At 39.5% G+C, this 18,641-nt stretch overlaps 1 protein-coding gene across 1 annotated transcript in view; it reads right to left on the bottom strand.

Annotated features, from left to right (window-relative positions):
- Window positions 1–18,641, bottom strand: part of CDK6 (cyclin dependent kinase 6) — a 197,865-nt gene that overhangs the window by 40,956 nt on the left and 138,268 nt on the right. Inside the window, exon 4 of the mRNA XM_069461955.1 lies at window positions 13,818–13,927. Coding sequence (XP_069318056.1) covers window positions 13,818–13,927 — 110 coding nt within the window. The remainder of the gene's footprint in view (window positions 1–13,817; window positions 13,928–18,641) is intronic.

Genomic DNA, 18,641 nt, shown 5'->3' with positions numbered 1-18,641 from the left:
ATGAAACCTGTCTAAGTACTAGGTTCAGTGCCATTTTTAAACAGGGCTGTATACCACTAAACTGAGTGCCTCTGAAATCAGCATTATTATATGCTGATACCTAGAGAATTCAATATGACTCTGACAAGCAAAACAGATATACCAATTGGCTTCCAAATTACTTCTGAATATTGAAATATTAGTATGTCAAATTATTACCAATTAAATGGCTGGGCAACATAGTGTAAACACATTTGGCAGGCTCCTATTGCCTGACTTTCAAAGTTTTGGATCTCCTCCCAGGTTTTGGGCTGGGAATGTCCAGCAAACTCTAACTGCGCCAGTGATAAGAGAAGAGCTAGTAGTATTCAACTTGGTTTGTAGTAAAATTTAATTTCCACTGGAAATCTGCCATTTTGAATGTCCCTTGCAGAATTTCAATTTGCAAGTAAATACAGTCCACATGTCTGTAGCTGTCTCTGTCACACCTTTTCTCATATTCTGTATGTGCACATGCACACACATACACATACACACTCTTAAGCAGCCAACAACTCTTAATCCTATCTATGAGTAAATTCTAATACTTGTAAATTTAATCTGGCAAGCAAAACTGGAGCAATAAATCACAAACCCAATACTATCACGTATTACCAGAGAAGGACAACGTGAAAGATTGTGCTGAATGCTCTATATTTCCTATGGTTAAAATGGGAGGAAGAGAGGAGAGAGAATGACAGAGGGAGAGTGGAAGAGACAGAGGGTGAGAGGGACAGAAGAGAAGAAGGAGATGAGGAATAAGAGGAAGAGAAGAGGACAAAAGGAGATGACGGGGGGGGGGGAGAAAAGGAGACTAGGTAATATCTTTTATTTCTATAAGAAAAATGCCTAATTCTTTCAGTTAAATCAAGTACTGGGTCTCATCAGACACCAACTCCTCCAGTCACCGTGGGAAGGCCAGATGGGAGGTAGACCCTCAGTGCCAAACAACAGAGCAGACAGGCACAGACCACCCCACAGCAGTGAGCCAAACAGTTACCCACAGATTGTCACTACAACCCATCATTTCATTGTAAGATCTAGTAGAATCTTTTGTCCCATCTTACCATTTGTTGTAATTTAGTGCCTTAGCAGTGTTGGGTGGAAATAAAAAATCTCATGAATTTACACTTATCTAAAATGCCTTGCATTATTTACAATATTTATTGTCTTGTCTAGTAAATTTTCATGAACATTATAAAACAACAAATGTAAACGTTACATCATGCTTTGAAGGAATTACCAAGGCCAGACAACTCAAATTGGAGGTCTAAGCCTCAGCAAACATAATTTTGTGCAGGCACGGTACTTTTTATTTTTTTGGGCTGGGAAGTACCACCTGTTCACGAGAAAAAGACGACGATGATAAGTTTGCCACCAACTAAAGATTAGACTGGTAAGAATTGGCCTTCAATGCATAAAATACCTACTTTCTCTGTGTTTTATGAAAAGTAAGGGGCTTCTTCCCTCAAACTAAGTATTTTCATCTTGCACAAGGAATGTGACCAGGCAGACCTGAGACTTTGTGACCAGGTAAACTTGAAACTATTAGTCTGATTCTTTTCCTATGTAGAGGAAATGGCCAATGGAAGAGCTTCCAGAGTTATTCCAAGTAGAGTGTACCCACAAGGCAGTATGTGAAGTAATGATGCATGAGCTCTGGCAACTAACTAAGAAGGAAAAATGACGCGAAGGGAAGGCCCAGGCTCCCAGCCCTGCCTGGAAGGAATAGAACTTAATATACATTATTCTCCATCCCTGGGCACTATGGAACTCTGCAGAATGATCTTTGGACTGCCTGTGCACTGAAAAAAAAAAAAAAAAACAACAACAACACAAAAAACAGTTTGAAAAACTGCTTGGGACTTTATCTAAGATTTTTTTTTTTTTAACTGACAAAATGAGGTTGATTCCTTCCCTATCGCTACCCGACTGATAAAAAGGAAACCCACAGTGAATTTTACAGTTGAAAGAAGTCTCTTATGCATCAAACCAAGCTTAACAACTGTTTTATAAAAATTACCATAGTCACTTAACTTTTTCCACTTGCTATTATTTTTAAGTAGTGGGACAAGAGGTAGCCAAGGCTTACGTGAGAGTTCTTGTCTTGCTTTACCCATGACAACATTTCTTAATCTTTGAGAGAATCTCAATCCTACTTCCCACCTTAAGCTAAAAACGGAGTTTAGCTGAAGCTTTTTGGAGAGTAGTTTGGTTTAGCTAGCAGAATTTTAAAAATATACATGTTATTTGACCCTGTAATTTCACTTCTGGAATTCACTGTACAGAAATAATTGGACAAATGTTCCACAAAATAAGCACAAGGAGTTTACTGCAATGTTATTGGTAACAGGACCAAATAAATCCTAAATGTCCATCAACAGGAAATTAGTTAAATTACAAAATAAATAAACTGACAGTTATTCATCCATTTAAAAATGAGTTAAATTTCTATGTAGTGACATATAACAAAATAAAATGAATAAGCAATATGCAGAAGAGTATGGTGTAAGCCCACTTGTGTCAGCGAAATTTATAGATGTATGCATGTGCATATGAATTTATGTATTTATAAACACACACACACCACCTTTTGAATCTGTAATAAAGAAGATGTGGAAGTATACCTGGGGGATGTCTTTGGTAGTCTGGAGGGGAGTACAGGAAAGACAATATTCACATTTTATACTTCTATAGCATTTGGCATTTTTACAACCAGACTATGTTATTTTACTTTTTGGTTTAAGAACTTTTTTTAAAAAAATAAAGCTAACTGGCATCTAGATCTCCTAACTTGATCCTTCCCACAGCAATTTTTCTTGTTTCTGAACGTGGCTTGTGGAGGGAAAGACCACAGAGACAACAAGGCTTCCCAGCATTTTTTAAAAAGGACACATTGGAGAAGATCTGCTAGTATGGTAAACACTTTAAACTTGCAAGCTGGTGCTCAAGTGCCACTAATTCTGGAGAAGAAGGCCAGGTGGCTGCCTCAACCTCAGCTCTGTTGGTTTTATGTGCAGGGACCCCAACTTCTATAGACTCACCCTAATTAGAAAAGAAGATGACGTAGGAGATAGAATGAGAATCAGTGAGAAGGGCACTGACTCGTTTTCTTCCTCCTTGCCAACAACTGGCAAGTTGTCTGTTTCTTCTTTAATTTAACCTTTTATTTGATGGCTTACATCTGCACTGTCCAATACAGTAGTACCTGTGGCTATGAGCACCTGAAATGTGGCTAGTCCCAACTGACATGTGCTGTACGAATGAAATACACATTTGAATTTGAAGAGTTAGTGCAAACATAAAAGAATGTAAAGTATCTCATTCGCCCATATTTTTATATTCATTACATGTTGAAATAATAATATTTTGGATGTACTGTGTTAAACAAAATATATTATGAAAATTAATTTGGCCTGTTTGTTTTAGCCTTTTTTAATGTGGCTACTAGAAAATTTGTAATTACATTTGTGGCTCACATTGTATTTCTACCATACAGAGCTGGTTTAGGCTTTTATAGATATTCCACATGGCAATGCACGTGTTTAAAAACAGGAACAGCAGGATAGAGAGGGAGGCATGTGCATGCATGTAGACACACACACACCAGTTGTTACAACGATACCCTCCACCTTATGCCTGCCTCATTTTCCAACGTAGCTCGTTATAGCTCAGTGTAGCTGTTATAGGTCACACAGCTTTGAGTTCAAGGTCTGCCAATGACAAGCAAGTTACTTGGGAGGATTAAATTGAATTATGTATGCCAAGTGCTCAGGACAGTATGTAAGGTTGTGTAATAAGCTCTATCAACAGTTTTACCTGTGCTGGACATGGTCAGGAGTTCTAGAAATGACCAAGACATGGTTCTACCTAGAAGCAACGAATATCAGAGTTGGAGTGAACCTTGGACATCATCCACTCCAATATTTTAGAACCCTTTTAAATCTCAGAAGCCCGATATAGAAAAAGATGAAAGCAAGCTGCTCTGGTTAAACCTGAGCGTGGGAGCAAGAAGCGCTGTGCACGCCTTGGACCATACCCAGGAGGGGCTCTGTGGACTCTGGGAAGCACAGTCTGTACTCCACGGATGTGGCATCCCAGCCTCTCCATTCCACAGATAAAGACACCAAGCTCCAGAAGCTGAGCCTTTAGTCACAGAGCTGATAGGGGCAGGGCTGAAACAGTGCCTTAGATGTCTGGTTCCTAAGCAACACTGCGCTCTACATGACATTGTTATTGCAGCGAGGGCGGACAACTTGTGTGCACAGAAAGAACACGGCGGAGAAAAGTTTCGTGACACAGGTACGACAGAATGCTGAGTGCGGCAGAGCACAGAAGGCCTCTTCACTGAAGAAGCAGCTTCTAGGTTTAGCTCTGGAAGACGAGAGAGGCAGCTGAGCACCCGGGACAAAAGAAAGGCAAGGGTTCTGAGGAGGAAAACACTGAGACATGTTTTGGGGCCAAAAGGTAGGTCACCTTCACTAATAGTGACATCTTGGAGAACAATATATACTAAGGCCAGAATAAAGTTGACATCTTCTTTAGAAAGTCTTAAAAGCCAAGGATCCTACACTGGTTTTATCAAGTTTTTGAAAAAAGGTTCTAATAGGAATATTAATTTATCATATGTACATGAATAGGTGGGAAACAGGGAGACAGATTAGCAGGTTACTCCTCCAAGCTGGGGGACTGTCGAAGGAGGCCTAAATTAGGGAGATGGATGCCATGATGGAAAGGGGCAAGACCTGAGAGACCCTGAGGAGACAGAATCCACAGGGCTTGGATATGGAAGAATGAAAATGATTCCAAGGTGACTGTGAGGACACAGGTGGGGAGCTGTGGGGATGTGGGTTCCATGAATGGAAAAATGGAAGGTGAGAGAGCTGGTTTGAGGGGTTCGGTGAAGTAAGGAGTCTAAGAGGTGGCCGGTGGAAGACTCAGTCCATTAGGGAACCGCAGTGTGGCCCTGGAGCCCCTCGGAAGGTCATCTGCATCTTATCTAGGCAGAGCTCTCTGGATGAGAAAGGAGAGAAGGCCCCTGGGTACAATAATGAGGAAGTCGTCATCGAACTCTGAGGCAGCAGCCTGAGTGGTGGGAGGACTGTGCAGTCAGATAAGCCTGGGTTCAAAGCCTCTTCCCATCATTTACTAACTGTGGTACTCTATACTAAACCTTCACAGGCCTCAGTTTTCTTGCCTGTAAAATGGGAGTGACAAGTGCCCATAAAGTTATTCTGAAATGTAAATGAAACTGTATATTTTAAAGCACTGAATATAGTTGACCTTTGAACAGCATGGGGGCTGACCCTCCATGCAGTCAAAAATCTGTTTATAACTTTTGACTCCTCCAAAACTTAACTATTGATAGCCTACTGTTGACTAGAAGCCGTACCAATAACATAAAGTTGATTAACACATATTTTCTGTTATACGTATTATATGTTGTAGTACAATAAAGTAAGCTAGAGAAAAGACAATGTCGTTAGGAAAATCACAAAGACGAGAAAATATATTTACAATCCATTAAGTGGAAGTGGATTATCATAAAGGTTTTCAACCTCATCATCTTCATGTCGAGTAGGCCGAGGAGGAGGTGGGAGAGGACAGGTTGATTTTGCTGTTTCAGGAGTGGCAGAAGTAGAGGATGTGGAAGGGCAGGTGGGAGAGAAAGGCACATTCAGTGTAACTTTTATTTTAAAAAATCTGTGTATAGTGGACTGGCACAATTCGAACCCATGTTATACAAGGATCAACTTTACAGCACTTGGTTCATGGGAAGTGCCTGATAAATGTTAACTTATTATTTTTATCACTGGAAGGGATGAAGGAATGAGTAGTGATGGAGTTTAGGCTACATGTAGGGACATTATTCTTTTAAGAAGTTTGGCCACAAAGGGAAGGAGAAAGACTGAGGACATAGAAAGGGGAATGAGAATCTTTTCCAAGATGGAGAGATGAGAGCATGGTTTGACTCTGGAGAGGCCAATCAGAAGGGGATGGTGGATCAAGTGAGAGCCTAGAAGCAGAGTAGGATCAAGAAAAAGAGCAAGGGTTGAGGGATCTTCCTTGTAAGGAGGGAGAATGCATCGTTCTCAGAAATGGGAGAGGAGGAAGAGAGACGGTGAAGATAAAGAGAGATCTCTGAATTGAAAGCGGAGAGTAAAGGAGATCACTTTGAGAGACTCACTCATCTTATTAATTGGAGATGAGGCTGAATGTTGGGTTGGGAGTGAGGGGATGGGAAGAAGAGGGAATCCTAGCATGGGTCTGAGACCAAGAGATCAGAGCTGAAGGAGAGGGGACATGCTGACCAAAAGCCTAGAGGCAAGTGCTAACCAAGCATATGTGCTCTGGTTGCTCTATTTATATCTGTAAGCAGAGCCTTCTTTTCATGGTGGAGCACTTGGATGATGGTGTCCCTAAGGTGCAGTGGCCCTGAGAAAGGATTGGAGAACCCGAGTTCTTTAAAAATGCCACTGAATGCTTAAGTACAGCCTGGAGGACAGGGAGAGTGCAAGCTAAGTCATGCAGCTGCTGAGTCAATCTGGACCCTCAAACTGCTCTGTCTCCACCCATGTGCAAAGCACTTCCATCAGTGACATTTACTCTTACTCCGTAGTGGCTCTATGCTTGAAAATCGCTGGTCCTGAAAGTCCCTGGGTCATGCAATTGAGACTGGGGGATGGGAATGTAAGAGGATGGTAAAAAGACGTTGAGAAGCTTTGGCAGAATAATGTCCCCAAGCAGCAGATGGCTAAGACTATCATAGGTGCCTTCTCAGGAGGGATAGAGAACCTACAGAAAAAGGACTGGTTTTAGTTACCTTGAAGAACAACACTGTGAGTAAAAGTTCAGGGAAGCAGGGGAATTTGGTGCCACAGGACAAGGATTCCAAGAGGCAGAGTAGAAAGGAGTAACAGAAGCAGAGAGTCAGAGAAAGGAGGTGTTGGCTCCTAAGAACAGAGATGGGAACATGAAAGGAGGTAAGAGGGAAACAATGACTTAGTAAGAGGGAAGGACATGATGGCAGAATGACTAGAAGAGGACTAGGCAGACAAAATCTAGTTTGTGGAAAAGAGCACAGAACAGGCAGGACCCGGGTGCCATGCTGGAGGGGGCAGTGGAGGGGGGAAGCTTGGAGGCTGCAGAGCTGCCCCCACAAGGAAAGGCCAGGCCCAGTGGTGGCTTCTCAGTATATGTCATGAAGACAAATATATTTTTCAAATTCATGTTCACATTAAGAATTTTTTAAAGAAAAAAAATCAGTGTTGATTACATCAAAAAGTACCGATTTGCTCTTACTTAGAACTACCCCGTATGCATTACTCAACCAAGATCGGACTTTTTCCTGGGTACCATCTTGGGAATTTCCTCACCAAAGAAAACGTTCCTTTAAGAGTTCTTCCCACTTGGCTGGTTCTTTAAAGGAAAAAAAAAAAAAAAAGTGTCTAGGAAAATATCCAAGAGGAGATAAGAAATCTGAAAGTCTAGCTGAGTGCCCTGGTTTGTATGCATGTGTTCCAACCTAACCCGAGGTGATGGGTTTCCTCTCACACGAGGGCTCGCCTTCCGGTGCCTCGGTGTCCAGGTCAGCTGGTTAAAGACCTCATTTCCTCAATGTCACTAAGGAGGGTGCTCAAGTATGGGGAAGCACCAACACAGTAACCAATGGGAAAATTGGCAAGGCGCTCAGTGACATTTTAAAGACATTTGCTCGCTGACCACTGAGCCACAAAGGACAGTTTCACTGTCAGCTTCTCAACTACTGGGTGTTTAATTCATAGAAATCAATGACGACAAGCCTAGAGAGGCCACCAGACAAGGGGCAATATGACCATGAAGTCTCGTTTGTTTCCTTCTAACAGTGACTGTATTTGTTATATTCTTCCTGGTGGCATTTGGCATTTCTTAGCTAGGGATCAGCAGAGCTGGCAACCCAGAACTTCTAAGAATTACTATCTGTTTACCACGATCTCCACATTCAAAGAATTAGCAGCATGTTTTATTTTTTAAATGTGCATTTTCTTTATATGACTTTGCTGTAACCTGGAAAACCCCACAACTTTGAAACCACAGACAACAGTCCTGACAGGATCATAAGGCAACAGGTAGATACACAGGGAGTTAACATTGTTAATTTATTTTGCCATGTAGTTACAAATTAATCTATCACATCCATCCATCCATCCATCCAATCCCATTCTTTAAGCTGACTAGCCGGCGACTGACCAAATTTATAACAATTTTTTTTTGTATTAAAATACAACTCAATATGGAATAAAGATGGATTACCCATGGACCAAGAGTTAAAGAGGAAGATAAAAATCCAGATCTTATCCATTTTGTAGAATGCTTCTGTGGGTCAGTGTGGGCAATTATTAAACCCAGATAATAGTGACAGATGGTATTTAAACTCTCTGGCTCTTTGTCAACCATCTGCCCTAAGACTCTCTTTACTGAGTTCATATTTTCTAGGTATTCAATTTTAGAATGGAAGACATGGACCTCTTAGTAATATGACAGAGAGCTGGTCAAGCTCTCCAACATAGGAGAGACTGGAAATCAAACCTATTAAATGTGTGATTTGTTTCTTAACTGCTCTAAAATATCATTGCTGCTTCATTTTCACAATACATTAAAAAATTCCAGAAAAAAGTATGGCCTCATAGGTCAAACAACAGCAAGGGCAAAAACACAGCAGAGGAGAAAAGTCAAAGGCTATGGAGTGAGAAAGACCTGGGTTCTTGGCTCTGCCATGTAATAGCTGTATGCACTTGGGCAAGTTATTCACCCTCCTTGTAGAAGGCTCTAATTTGTTATCTGTAAACTCTGGATAGTAGCCTTCAGAAAAGGGGTTTTAAGGAGACAACGCTTGTGAAGGGTCCCTGGCCCAGAGCCTGTCACATGACAAATATTAATCCTTTCACTTCTTTTCTTCTCCCCAGGTTATGGAAGATGAGGGTTCCTGATGCATAAATGATTATGAATATGACCTCTGAGGAAGGTTAATCCTGACTTCTAGCCTTCCACTGAGAAATCTCCTTCACTCTCCCAAAACAATCTTCTCATCATATCCACTTACAGGACCCTGTACTTCCCCATAGCATTTATCCCAGGTCTGATTAATTAACTAATCGTGCACGTAACACCTCTCTTCTCTACTAGCATTTAACTTACTGCTCTAGAAGTCGGCCTTGCATACGGTAGTCACTCAGTATGTTATTTGTAGACTGCATGGGACACCTATTACAGGGTTTCCAACAAGTGACAGGTACCACTGGTGATATGTGAGATGATTTCAGGGGATAAATGTGGACTAAGTTTCTTAATAATTTTAATTGTTATATATGTATTCTAATGTGTAGTTGGCAAATAAATAAGTGGCTCACCAAATCTGTGCTTTTATATACAGTCATGAGCTAGTGACGTTGTAACCATCTTAATGTCACTGTAGTATAATGCATTACTCACATGTTTGTGGTGACAGTGGTGTAAACAAACCTACCGTGATGCTAGTCATGTAACAGTATAGCATATACAATTATCTACAGTACATAATGCTTGATAATTATAATTAACAATGTCACTGGTTTATGTATTTACTATACAATGCATTTCATTGGAGGTATTCCAGAAGAATGCGTTATTATCACAGGAGATGGCAGCTCTGTACATGTTCTTGCCTCTGAAGACCTTCCAGTGGGACAAGATGTGGTGCTGGAAGACAGTGGTACTGATAATCCTGACCCTGTGTAGGCCTAGGCTTAGTGTGTGTATTTATGTCTTAGTTTTTAACAAAAAAAGTTTAAAAAGTAAAAAAAGAAAAAAACCAAAAACAACATAAAAAATAAAAATTAAAAAAGCTTAAGCCGGGCCTGGTGGCACACACCTGTAGTCCCAGCTACTCTGGAGCCTGAAGTGGGAGGATCCCTTGAGCCCAGCAGTCTGAGTCTAGCCTGTGCAACATGGTGCAACCCTGTCTCTAAAAAATTAAATAAATAAAAGAAAGTGAATTTTGTTAAAAAGCTTATAGAATAAGGATATAAAGAAAGAAAATATTTTTATACAGATGTACAATGTGTTTGTGTTTTAAGTTGTGTTAGTATAAAAGAGTCAAAAATTTAAAGAATTAAAAAGTTTATAAAGTAAAAATGTTACAGTAAGCTAAGGTTAATTTATTATTGCAGAAAGAAAACAAATTTTTATAAATTTAGTGTAGCCTAAGTGTACAGTGTTTATAAAGTCTACAGTAGTGTACAGTAATGTCCTAGGCCTTCCCATTCACTCACCACTCACTCGCTGACTCACCCAGAGCAACGTCCAGTCCTGCAAGTTCCATTCATGGTAAGTGCCCTATTCAGGTGTACCATTTTTTTATCTTTTATACTGTTATTTTTACTGTATCTCTTCTATGTTTAGATACACAAATACCATTGTGTTACAACTGCCTACAGTATTCAGTACAGTAACATGCGATACAGGTTTATAGCCTTGGAACAATAAGCTATACCATATAGCCTAAAGTGTGTAATGGGCTATACCATCTAGGTTTGTATAAGTATACTCTTCCGTGATATTCATATGACGATCAAATCGCCTAAAGATTCATTTCTTAGAACATATCCCAGTTGTTCAGCAACTCATAACTGAATTTTTGTTAGGAATGAGGCTAAATAAAAAAGCAAATTGATACAAGATAGTAACAAAAACTAAGTAAATAATAGTACCATTGCCATAAGAATATGGCAAAAACAATGAAGGTGGTAAAGAAATCATAAAGTTTTGTAACTACTCCTTAGCGTCAAGTAAGTACCCAGAGTGGACACATACTAAAATTCCCTGATTTAGGATTATCCTTGAGTAATGAGGGAGTCTGCTTTCAGAACCCATGGATTGTGAATTCTCAACTGGGTCAATACTGAAGTAGGAGTCAAGTCAGAACCAGGTCAAGAGGAGGGTTAAACCCCAGAACCCATCTCGCGTAAGTAAGAAGCATGCCACATTCAGGTATCTGGGTGGTATCATAGGAAATATCAAACATGAACTGAATAGAACAGGGTTGGATCCCATGGCCACAATCAAGGTCACAGTCAAGCCAGCAGGAACTACCCAGGAGACAGGGCACCTACCCTAGGAAGGATGGTGCAACTGGCCTGGATTCACTCCCCTTCAGCCTTGAAGGCACGTGGACCTGGTTTCTGACATTGCTGCCTCCTCCAAGCAATTACTTCTCAATTTGCTACCTTTGTGCAAGGCTCCAGGAGAAAGGATACTTTTTTACGTGCACGTTTGAAGAGAGCCGACAGATCTCTACCCAACATCTCATTTTTCCAGCAAACTGAAGCAGACCGCTGCCACGTCATCAAAGAAACCTTTCCCTGAGCCTCCAACGTTCGAGTCCCATGTCTCAGTCTCTAAGCTGGGATGAAGAGGGGGGTATTCCTGTCATCTTGGATTGGAACCTCGTATGAATTTTCCCACAGAAAAAAGGATTTGATGAATTAGCACAACTGATGTGTCATATATGTTCCAGGTTGTAGAGGACTCTGCAAGCCAGGCTGGGAACCTGAGTACCAATTATACTATCACATACTTCAGTGGTAAATGTTTTTAACTTTTTTAATGTCCCCACAGGTCAGGACTGCCTATACTTCAAAACACAGAAAATTCCTTAGTAGTGAATGTTTAATTCTACGTATCTTTTATTTTCTTTTAACATCTTTAAAAATACTGGTTTTATCATCAATCATGGCTACTATTCAAGTGTGTAATTGTTGACAACTGATGCCGTCCCCCATACCAAAAGGACTCCATCTTCACATCCGAGGACAATTCTAGACACATAAATGTCATTCCAACAAATATTTCTCTAATCAACTCTTAGCTGCACTAAATTATTCCTGACATGAACTGGAATGACTGCCTTAACTCCTAGCCTGCACTATTGACTGTACATTATTCCCAGTTCTAAACATAAGTCTTTAACCCGATGTTTTCCACATTTGCTGGATGAAAAGAATTACCCGAGGCACTTTTAAAAACAAGAGTCTCTGGCCTCAGCCCAGTAATGAATCAGAATCTCCAGGGAGAGGCCTGGGAGCCGCACTTTTGAAGAATGCCCATCCCTGGTGACACTGTCAGTCAACCCAGGGGTTCTTACCCTGGAGGCTACATTAGGATCGCGTGGAGGACTTGTTAAAACACAGGTTGCTGGATCCGAGCCCAAGAGCTTTTGATCCAGTGGGTCCAGGCTGGGGCCTGAGAATCTGCATTTCCAGCAAGGTCCTGGGTGATGTCGATGTTCCTACTCCAGAGACCACACTTTTAAAATCACTTATTTATAGCTTGTTTGGCAAATATTGCAGCTGAGTTCAATACTACCTTTTTCCTCCTTTCCCTGGTCAAAAAACAACACTGGATTAGAACTGGCAAGACTTCCTTTGGATTCATACCCATGTTACTTTTTAGCTGCCTGATGACAAATAAATTTACCACGCCACCTCAGTTTCCTCTTATTGTGAGGATTAAACAAAGTAGCATAAGGGAAAAAGTATAGCGCTATATTTGGCACACAACAGGCCTGCATTACACATCTGTGTACTCTGATCTCCTTGCCATGATCCCATCCTATGAGCTACAGATGAATTTCCTGAGTTCTAGAAACAGTTTCCAAATTTATTACATGCACAAAAACTTCGTTTGGTTAAAACCAACCAACCAAGAAACAAGATGGCTGATCACTTCTTTTCCTTGTGAACTATCATGTAGCTACATTTTGAATATAACATGTCCAATGGGAATATACTCAGCTTCCCAACTCACATTTTCCCATGGAAATAAAAATAGAAAAGAAAGAAAGATTAGATTATGATTAGGTTCTCTGTTTAATTGTGACCAGGATGAATTTAGTACGCAGGTATGGCTTATTTTCCTGGCAGATCTTTATTATATTGTTTGGCTATTTCTTGTGACCTGAAAATCAAATAAATGAATCACAGGCTTTCAGACTCAGAGGGGCCCTGGAGGTCACCCAGCCTACTCATGGACCCTATAAACACTGCTGAAAACATCTCCAGTGTGTAGTGGTCCAGCCTCCTCTTGGACACCCTGTGAGAATGCACTATTTTTATAAACTCTAATCTACTCTTCAGATAACTGTCTAATTGTTAGATTTCTACCATTTTTAACAAAAATCTTTTTTTTTGACCCACCCAGAAGACAGAAACAACAATAATCTTTATTTCCATAATTTCTATATCCTTGGTCCTATTTCTGCCCTCTGTAATGCCTGAATACATCCAATCTCTCCTTCACATGGTGGCATTTAAAGTATTCTGAAGTAGCATTGACACATCTTCCTTGCCTATTCCTTTTCAACCTAAATATATTTTTTTAATTATTCTCACCATCAAAATTTCTGTTAAAAATTTTCCATATACTTAACAGTCCTAGTTCTCCTCCTGTGGATAGAGCCCACCTTGAGGATATTTCTTCACAAAAAAGTACCAAAATATGCTTATGTTCACCACATCCCATTGTCACCAATAAAAACAACGTAAATTACAGGAACAGTAGAGGGTTCTGCTCCAGAGTGCCCAAGAGCTGGAAGCTACAGTCATGGAAAACTACACCATAATGACTGAGAAGGTGGTTTCAAGACAGGCTTGGAAGTGGTAGCCTGGAGCAGCTGGATCTGGACATCATGGCCCTGCTCGAGTCAGAAATGCCATGCTAAGTCAACAAAGATCCAAAGAGTCTCTTTTCAAGGAAAGCAGAGTGAAACAAAACGTATTTCTTACTTTCTACGAAACATTTCTGCAAATATGCAGCCAACACTCCAGAGATCCACGGGGGTGGCGTAGCTGGACTGGAGCAAGACTTCCGGAGCTCTGTACCACAGCGTGACGACCTGCAACGGCAAACAGATCTGCGTGTTACTGAGGGACAGGGCTGCTGGCTTAAACTGCTCACCCTGGGTGGTTTAATGAGAAGACTCAGTTCGGAAAGAACTCCTATAAATCATGCGGGGACACTGTGATAGAAGCAATAAGTAAACAGGACTCATCACTGACAGGCCAGGAAATTACATCATCCCCACAACCTGGGTTCCCACCTCAGACTCTGTGTCTTAGTAGCATGGTAAAATAACATGAGTTTCAGAAAGCAAAGCAAAGACCAAACAACAACAACAACTACAACAACAAAAAACTTATTTTAAAACTTTCCCCCAGCCTTAAAGGGCTTAAAAAAAATGATACATGGAAAACAGGTGATAGCAACAATTCCAGCCCAATTCCCAGGTTCTCATTACTGGGAAATCAGAAGATGATGCCAGAGCTGCTGGATGGTGACACCAAAGTCTACAGAGCACCCAGGACAAGTCAAAACTGCTCTTATCATGACACTTAGGGGAATCAAAAGAAAACCCCTTTCCATGCTGCTCTTTTCAGAGAACAAATTAAAAATAGGGAAGAATTTAAGAGAGAACGTGTAACCCAATGTATAAAAATCATCCAGAGGAAGGGATTCCAAAAACAGGAGAACCCCATTTAATACAGAGCGGTGTATAATAGATGAAACAGATACAACTGTAATTATTTCTGCTAGGTTGAGGGCTAGGTAAAGAATATTTTGTTAAGGCTTCAGATTTATAAGTATATAGGGGTTCAAGTGATTTCTTTCTGGGGGGAGCAGAAATTCTATGGATACTTGAAATGAAGGCATATTGTCACATAAGGAATACAGTATATAAACCTATTACATAAATACTTTATATTACTCAGATCTCTTTTATCCTTATTGTTTTGTCTAATTGCATTATTATTGAAGTCTATCTAAATTTTATGAAGTTCTGCTTTATGCATTTTGATGCTATATTACTTGGTGCAATAAGACCATGGTAGCAAGTCTCCAAAAATGGCTGCCATCAGTTTCCTTCTCTCGTCGCATGTACGCGCTGCTCCTCCCACCAAGGGATGGAGTTTACTCACTTTCCATCGAATCTGAGTTGGCCTTAGTGACTTGCTTGACCTACAGAATATGGTGGAAGTAATGTCTGAGACTACCAAAGCTAGGTCATAAGAAGCCTGTAGCCTTAGCCTTTTGGAATGCTTGTTCTTGAGATGCTATCTCTTAGAACTCAGCTGCCGTGCTGTGAGAGAGCCATCTTGGACATTCAAGCCCAACCGATCCCCCAGATGACTGCAGCCCCAGCCAATGCCACACAGAGCAGAACTGCCCAGCTGAGACTAATCAATGACAAGATTACGAGCAATAATTGGAACAAGATTTTTGACAGGTTCTCCCGCTTCATCTCATTTAATGTATTTTGCCTTGAATTCAAGTTTTGTTTAAGTAATATCTGGCTGATATCTACTGGAGGGATGGGGGTGAGGTAATAGAAATAAAAACCAATCTGGGCATGGTGGTGTGTGCCTACAGTCCCAGCTACTTGGGTGCCTGAGGTGCAAGGATAACTTGAGCCCAGGAGTTGAGGGCTGCAGTGAGCTACGATCACACCATCACTGTACTCTAGCTTGGGCAACAAAGTGAGACCCTGTCTCTAAAAAGAAAAAAAAAAACAAACTCAAAACCCAAAACCCACAATACCGCAACAATGCTACTCATCATTTGACTCTAGTATATCTTTCCAGCTTCATCTCCCATAGTTCTTCCATATCCTTTACATTCTAGTCACATGCTGTACTACACCACTGGTTCTCAACCTGACTGTGTATTAGAATCACCCATGGGTCCTTTAGAAAAACTCAGGTTGAATTAGACTGTCCATGGGTTGGGCCCTTGGAGTTTTTCTTTTTCTTTCTTTCTTTTTTTAAAAAAAAGTTCTTCAGGTAACCCTCCCCCAAAAGGTACTATTTTTGCTAAAGAGAGTGTCCAATGCTGGGCTCTAGTTTTTAGTTACATGATTTATTTCTGCTTTATTAATATTTCTAGTTGGAGGAACACTTCTCTTTGCTTCTCTGACACACTTGTAAACAAAAGTGCAGGTGCAAACTGTCCATAAAGTTCCACTTGAATGATTTGTAGACATATACAGATATCGTGAGAGCACACATTTATCTTTTTACCTCAATTCAAAACAAAGTCTAACATCACAGGGGATGAAAAGTTTAATCTGAATATAGCCTTATTTCAAGCTGTTCTAAGGAAACTGTGATTCCTGATTACCCATCCTAAAAAACTTTAATAGGGCTACCTTCATTTTTAATATTTCAGTCAGTAATACTTATGATTATCAAATAAATGTGTAGACAGTCAAAATAATAAGAACAATATTTATATGTTTAGGAAGTTCCCTTCTCTTCCTTTGAAAATTTTGTAACCATTCAAAATGTAGAATGAATTTTTATCAAATGCTTTTTAAAGTATCTATTAATACTGACCATAGCTATACACAAACAGTCATAAGGATGTTCACTCTCCAATAACTAACAAAAGGGGAGTATTATTCAGCCATCAAAAAGAATGAGCTAGTTCTCACCCTGCTCACATAGGAAAGATGTTCATGATATAGTATTAACAAGTAAGTTTTTAATAAAAATCTTTATTTTTATTAAAAGTTTATGCATGAGTATAAATATAATAACCATATGTGCTTAGAAAAATTGTCTATAAGGATACAGAAAAATCTAGCTTTAAATAGACAATGGCCACAAAAACCTGGCAGTGCAGGGGTAGAAAGCAGGAAGGAAAAGTCGGGCTGTTTGACAATTTCAGTGGTGCACGTATAGTCGGTTGCTGTCAGTAAGCACATTTTATAGCTGAGAAACTAAATTTCAGAGAGGTTGAGTAATCTGGCCAAAGTGATGTAGCTGAGAAGTACAAGACCTGGGACTCCCACCAGGACTGTCTGATTTCAACCCTGTGTGCTCCTTCTTCAATATCCAACACAGCACCTTTCACTCAACATTCCAAACATCCACAAATCAATAGGCAAAGATACAGGCTGTCATTAAGTAACTAATAAGAAACAATTTACTTTGAAATATTTTAATGTAAACTTTTTAAAGAGTTTACAAGTATAAAAAACTCACTGTCCTTCAGGGTTAAATGATTTCCTTAAAAAATGGTTTAGGAACAAGGCTGTACGTATGGCATGGCATCTACTCATCAATTGCCACTTAATAACTTCAATGAAAACTAAGAGTTAAAAATCTCATTTGTAGCTATAAGATTTCTGCGTAGTCTCTGTGTAAATCATCATAACAAAGAGAAATTAGATTAATTAAATTTATGTTTATACTCTATTCTGAACTATTATTTGCCTAAAGAAAGATCTTTTTTCACTTAGTTTTATGTGAAATTCAACATGCTTGAATTCAAAAATAAAATATGAATTGTATAAGACATTTCTAGTTCATTCTCTAATAAAATAACTCAAACAATGCTTTGGGCCTACATTTAGAAATAACAAACTACTATCTTTTGCAATAGATATAAAAAAATGGCATTTTATAATAGTTGTTCCCTGGTTTATGCAACACTATCCTATATATCAAGAGACCTTCCCTCATTTTAATTTGTTAATTTACGTGCCTGTTCTACAATCTCTGACCCAGAATCCTTCAATCCTCACATTAAAAGTCATTGTAATTTTAAATATCTCCAATGATGACAATTTCTGTAATTTCATGGGATTTAAAATGTATGCTACAACTAAATCTGGATCCAAGTTTTTGAGAACAAATTGTAACAAATTTTCCTGACAGGAAAGTATAAATTCCCTTTGCTCAGAAATTATTATACTTCTTTGCCTTTAAAAACGTCTTATGGAAGACTAACTTAAAACCAGTTAAGTCACACATAAGTAGAAATTTATTAATTTTTTGAAAGCTTTATACAAAATGGACAATACCAACAAAAATGTTTCAGGAAGTAAGAGAAGTTCTCAACAGAACAATCAATTTCTACCAAAAGTTCTCTATGTTTAGTAATTCTAAATATCCTTAAAAACAAAATGTAATGGTAAATTTAAAAGCATGTTGCGGCAAACAATGAGTGCAATCTATAATGATCCACATTTAGAAATCTATGACAAAGGTAGCTACTAATGGTAACAATGCAGTTGTCTAGTAAGCAAAGATAACAATAGGAACTATGGGCAGAGTTTGGTGGTTGGAGCCAGCTGGAACCAAAGCAAATATGATGTTTATTACAATCATTACATGTATTAACAGACTCTAGAGGTGCTGAATGGATTTGGCAGCAGGAGGGGGAGCGGAAGGGGTGGGGGGAGTTCAAGGATATTTACACAAGTGGATGTATCTGTTTAAAGGGCTTTGATCTCTATTCACATTTTTTTTTTTGAACCAGTTCAATAACAGTATAAGATAAAGTACAGTCAAGGCCAACTCTGACTCAAAATACATGTCAGAGTAAACCACTCTCACTTCATATAATATTTAACAGTTTTTTATTTATGGACCCTTTCATTAAGATCCTTGAAAAACTATAGATGTTATCTGCTTCATCCTTATTATGTGGCTACAATGGCAGAAAAGCATGGTATGACTGTTGTGCTGGATATCTTGGATATCTTCCTTTTACCTCTCGAGATGGTCTCTACCCTGAAGGCAGACCTCTGCCATATGCCTCCAGTTTCT

Source organism: Eulemur rufifrons, chromosome 29 (assembly GCF_041146395.1).
Source record: "Eulemur rufifrons isolate Redbay chromosome 29, OSU_ERuf_1, whole genome shotgun sequence".
Taxonomy (NCBI): Eukaryota; Metazoa; Chordata; class Mammalia; order Primates; family Lemuridae; genus Eulemur; species Eulemur rufifrons.
Note: the sequence above shows the minus strand (reverse complement) of the source record. Positions and strands in the feature narration are given on the sequence as shown.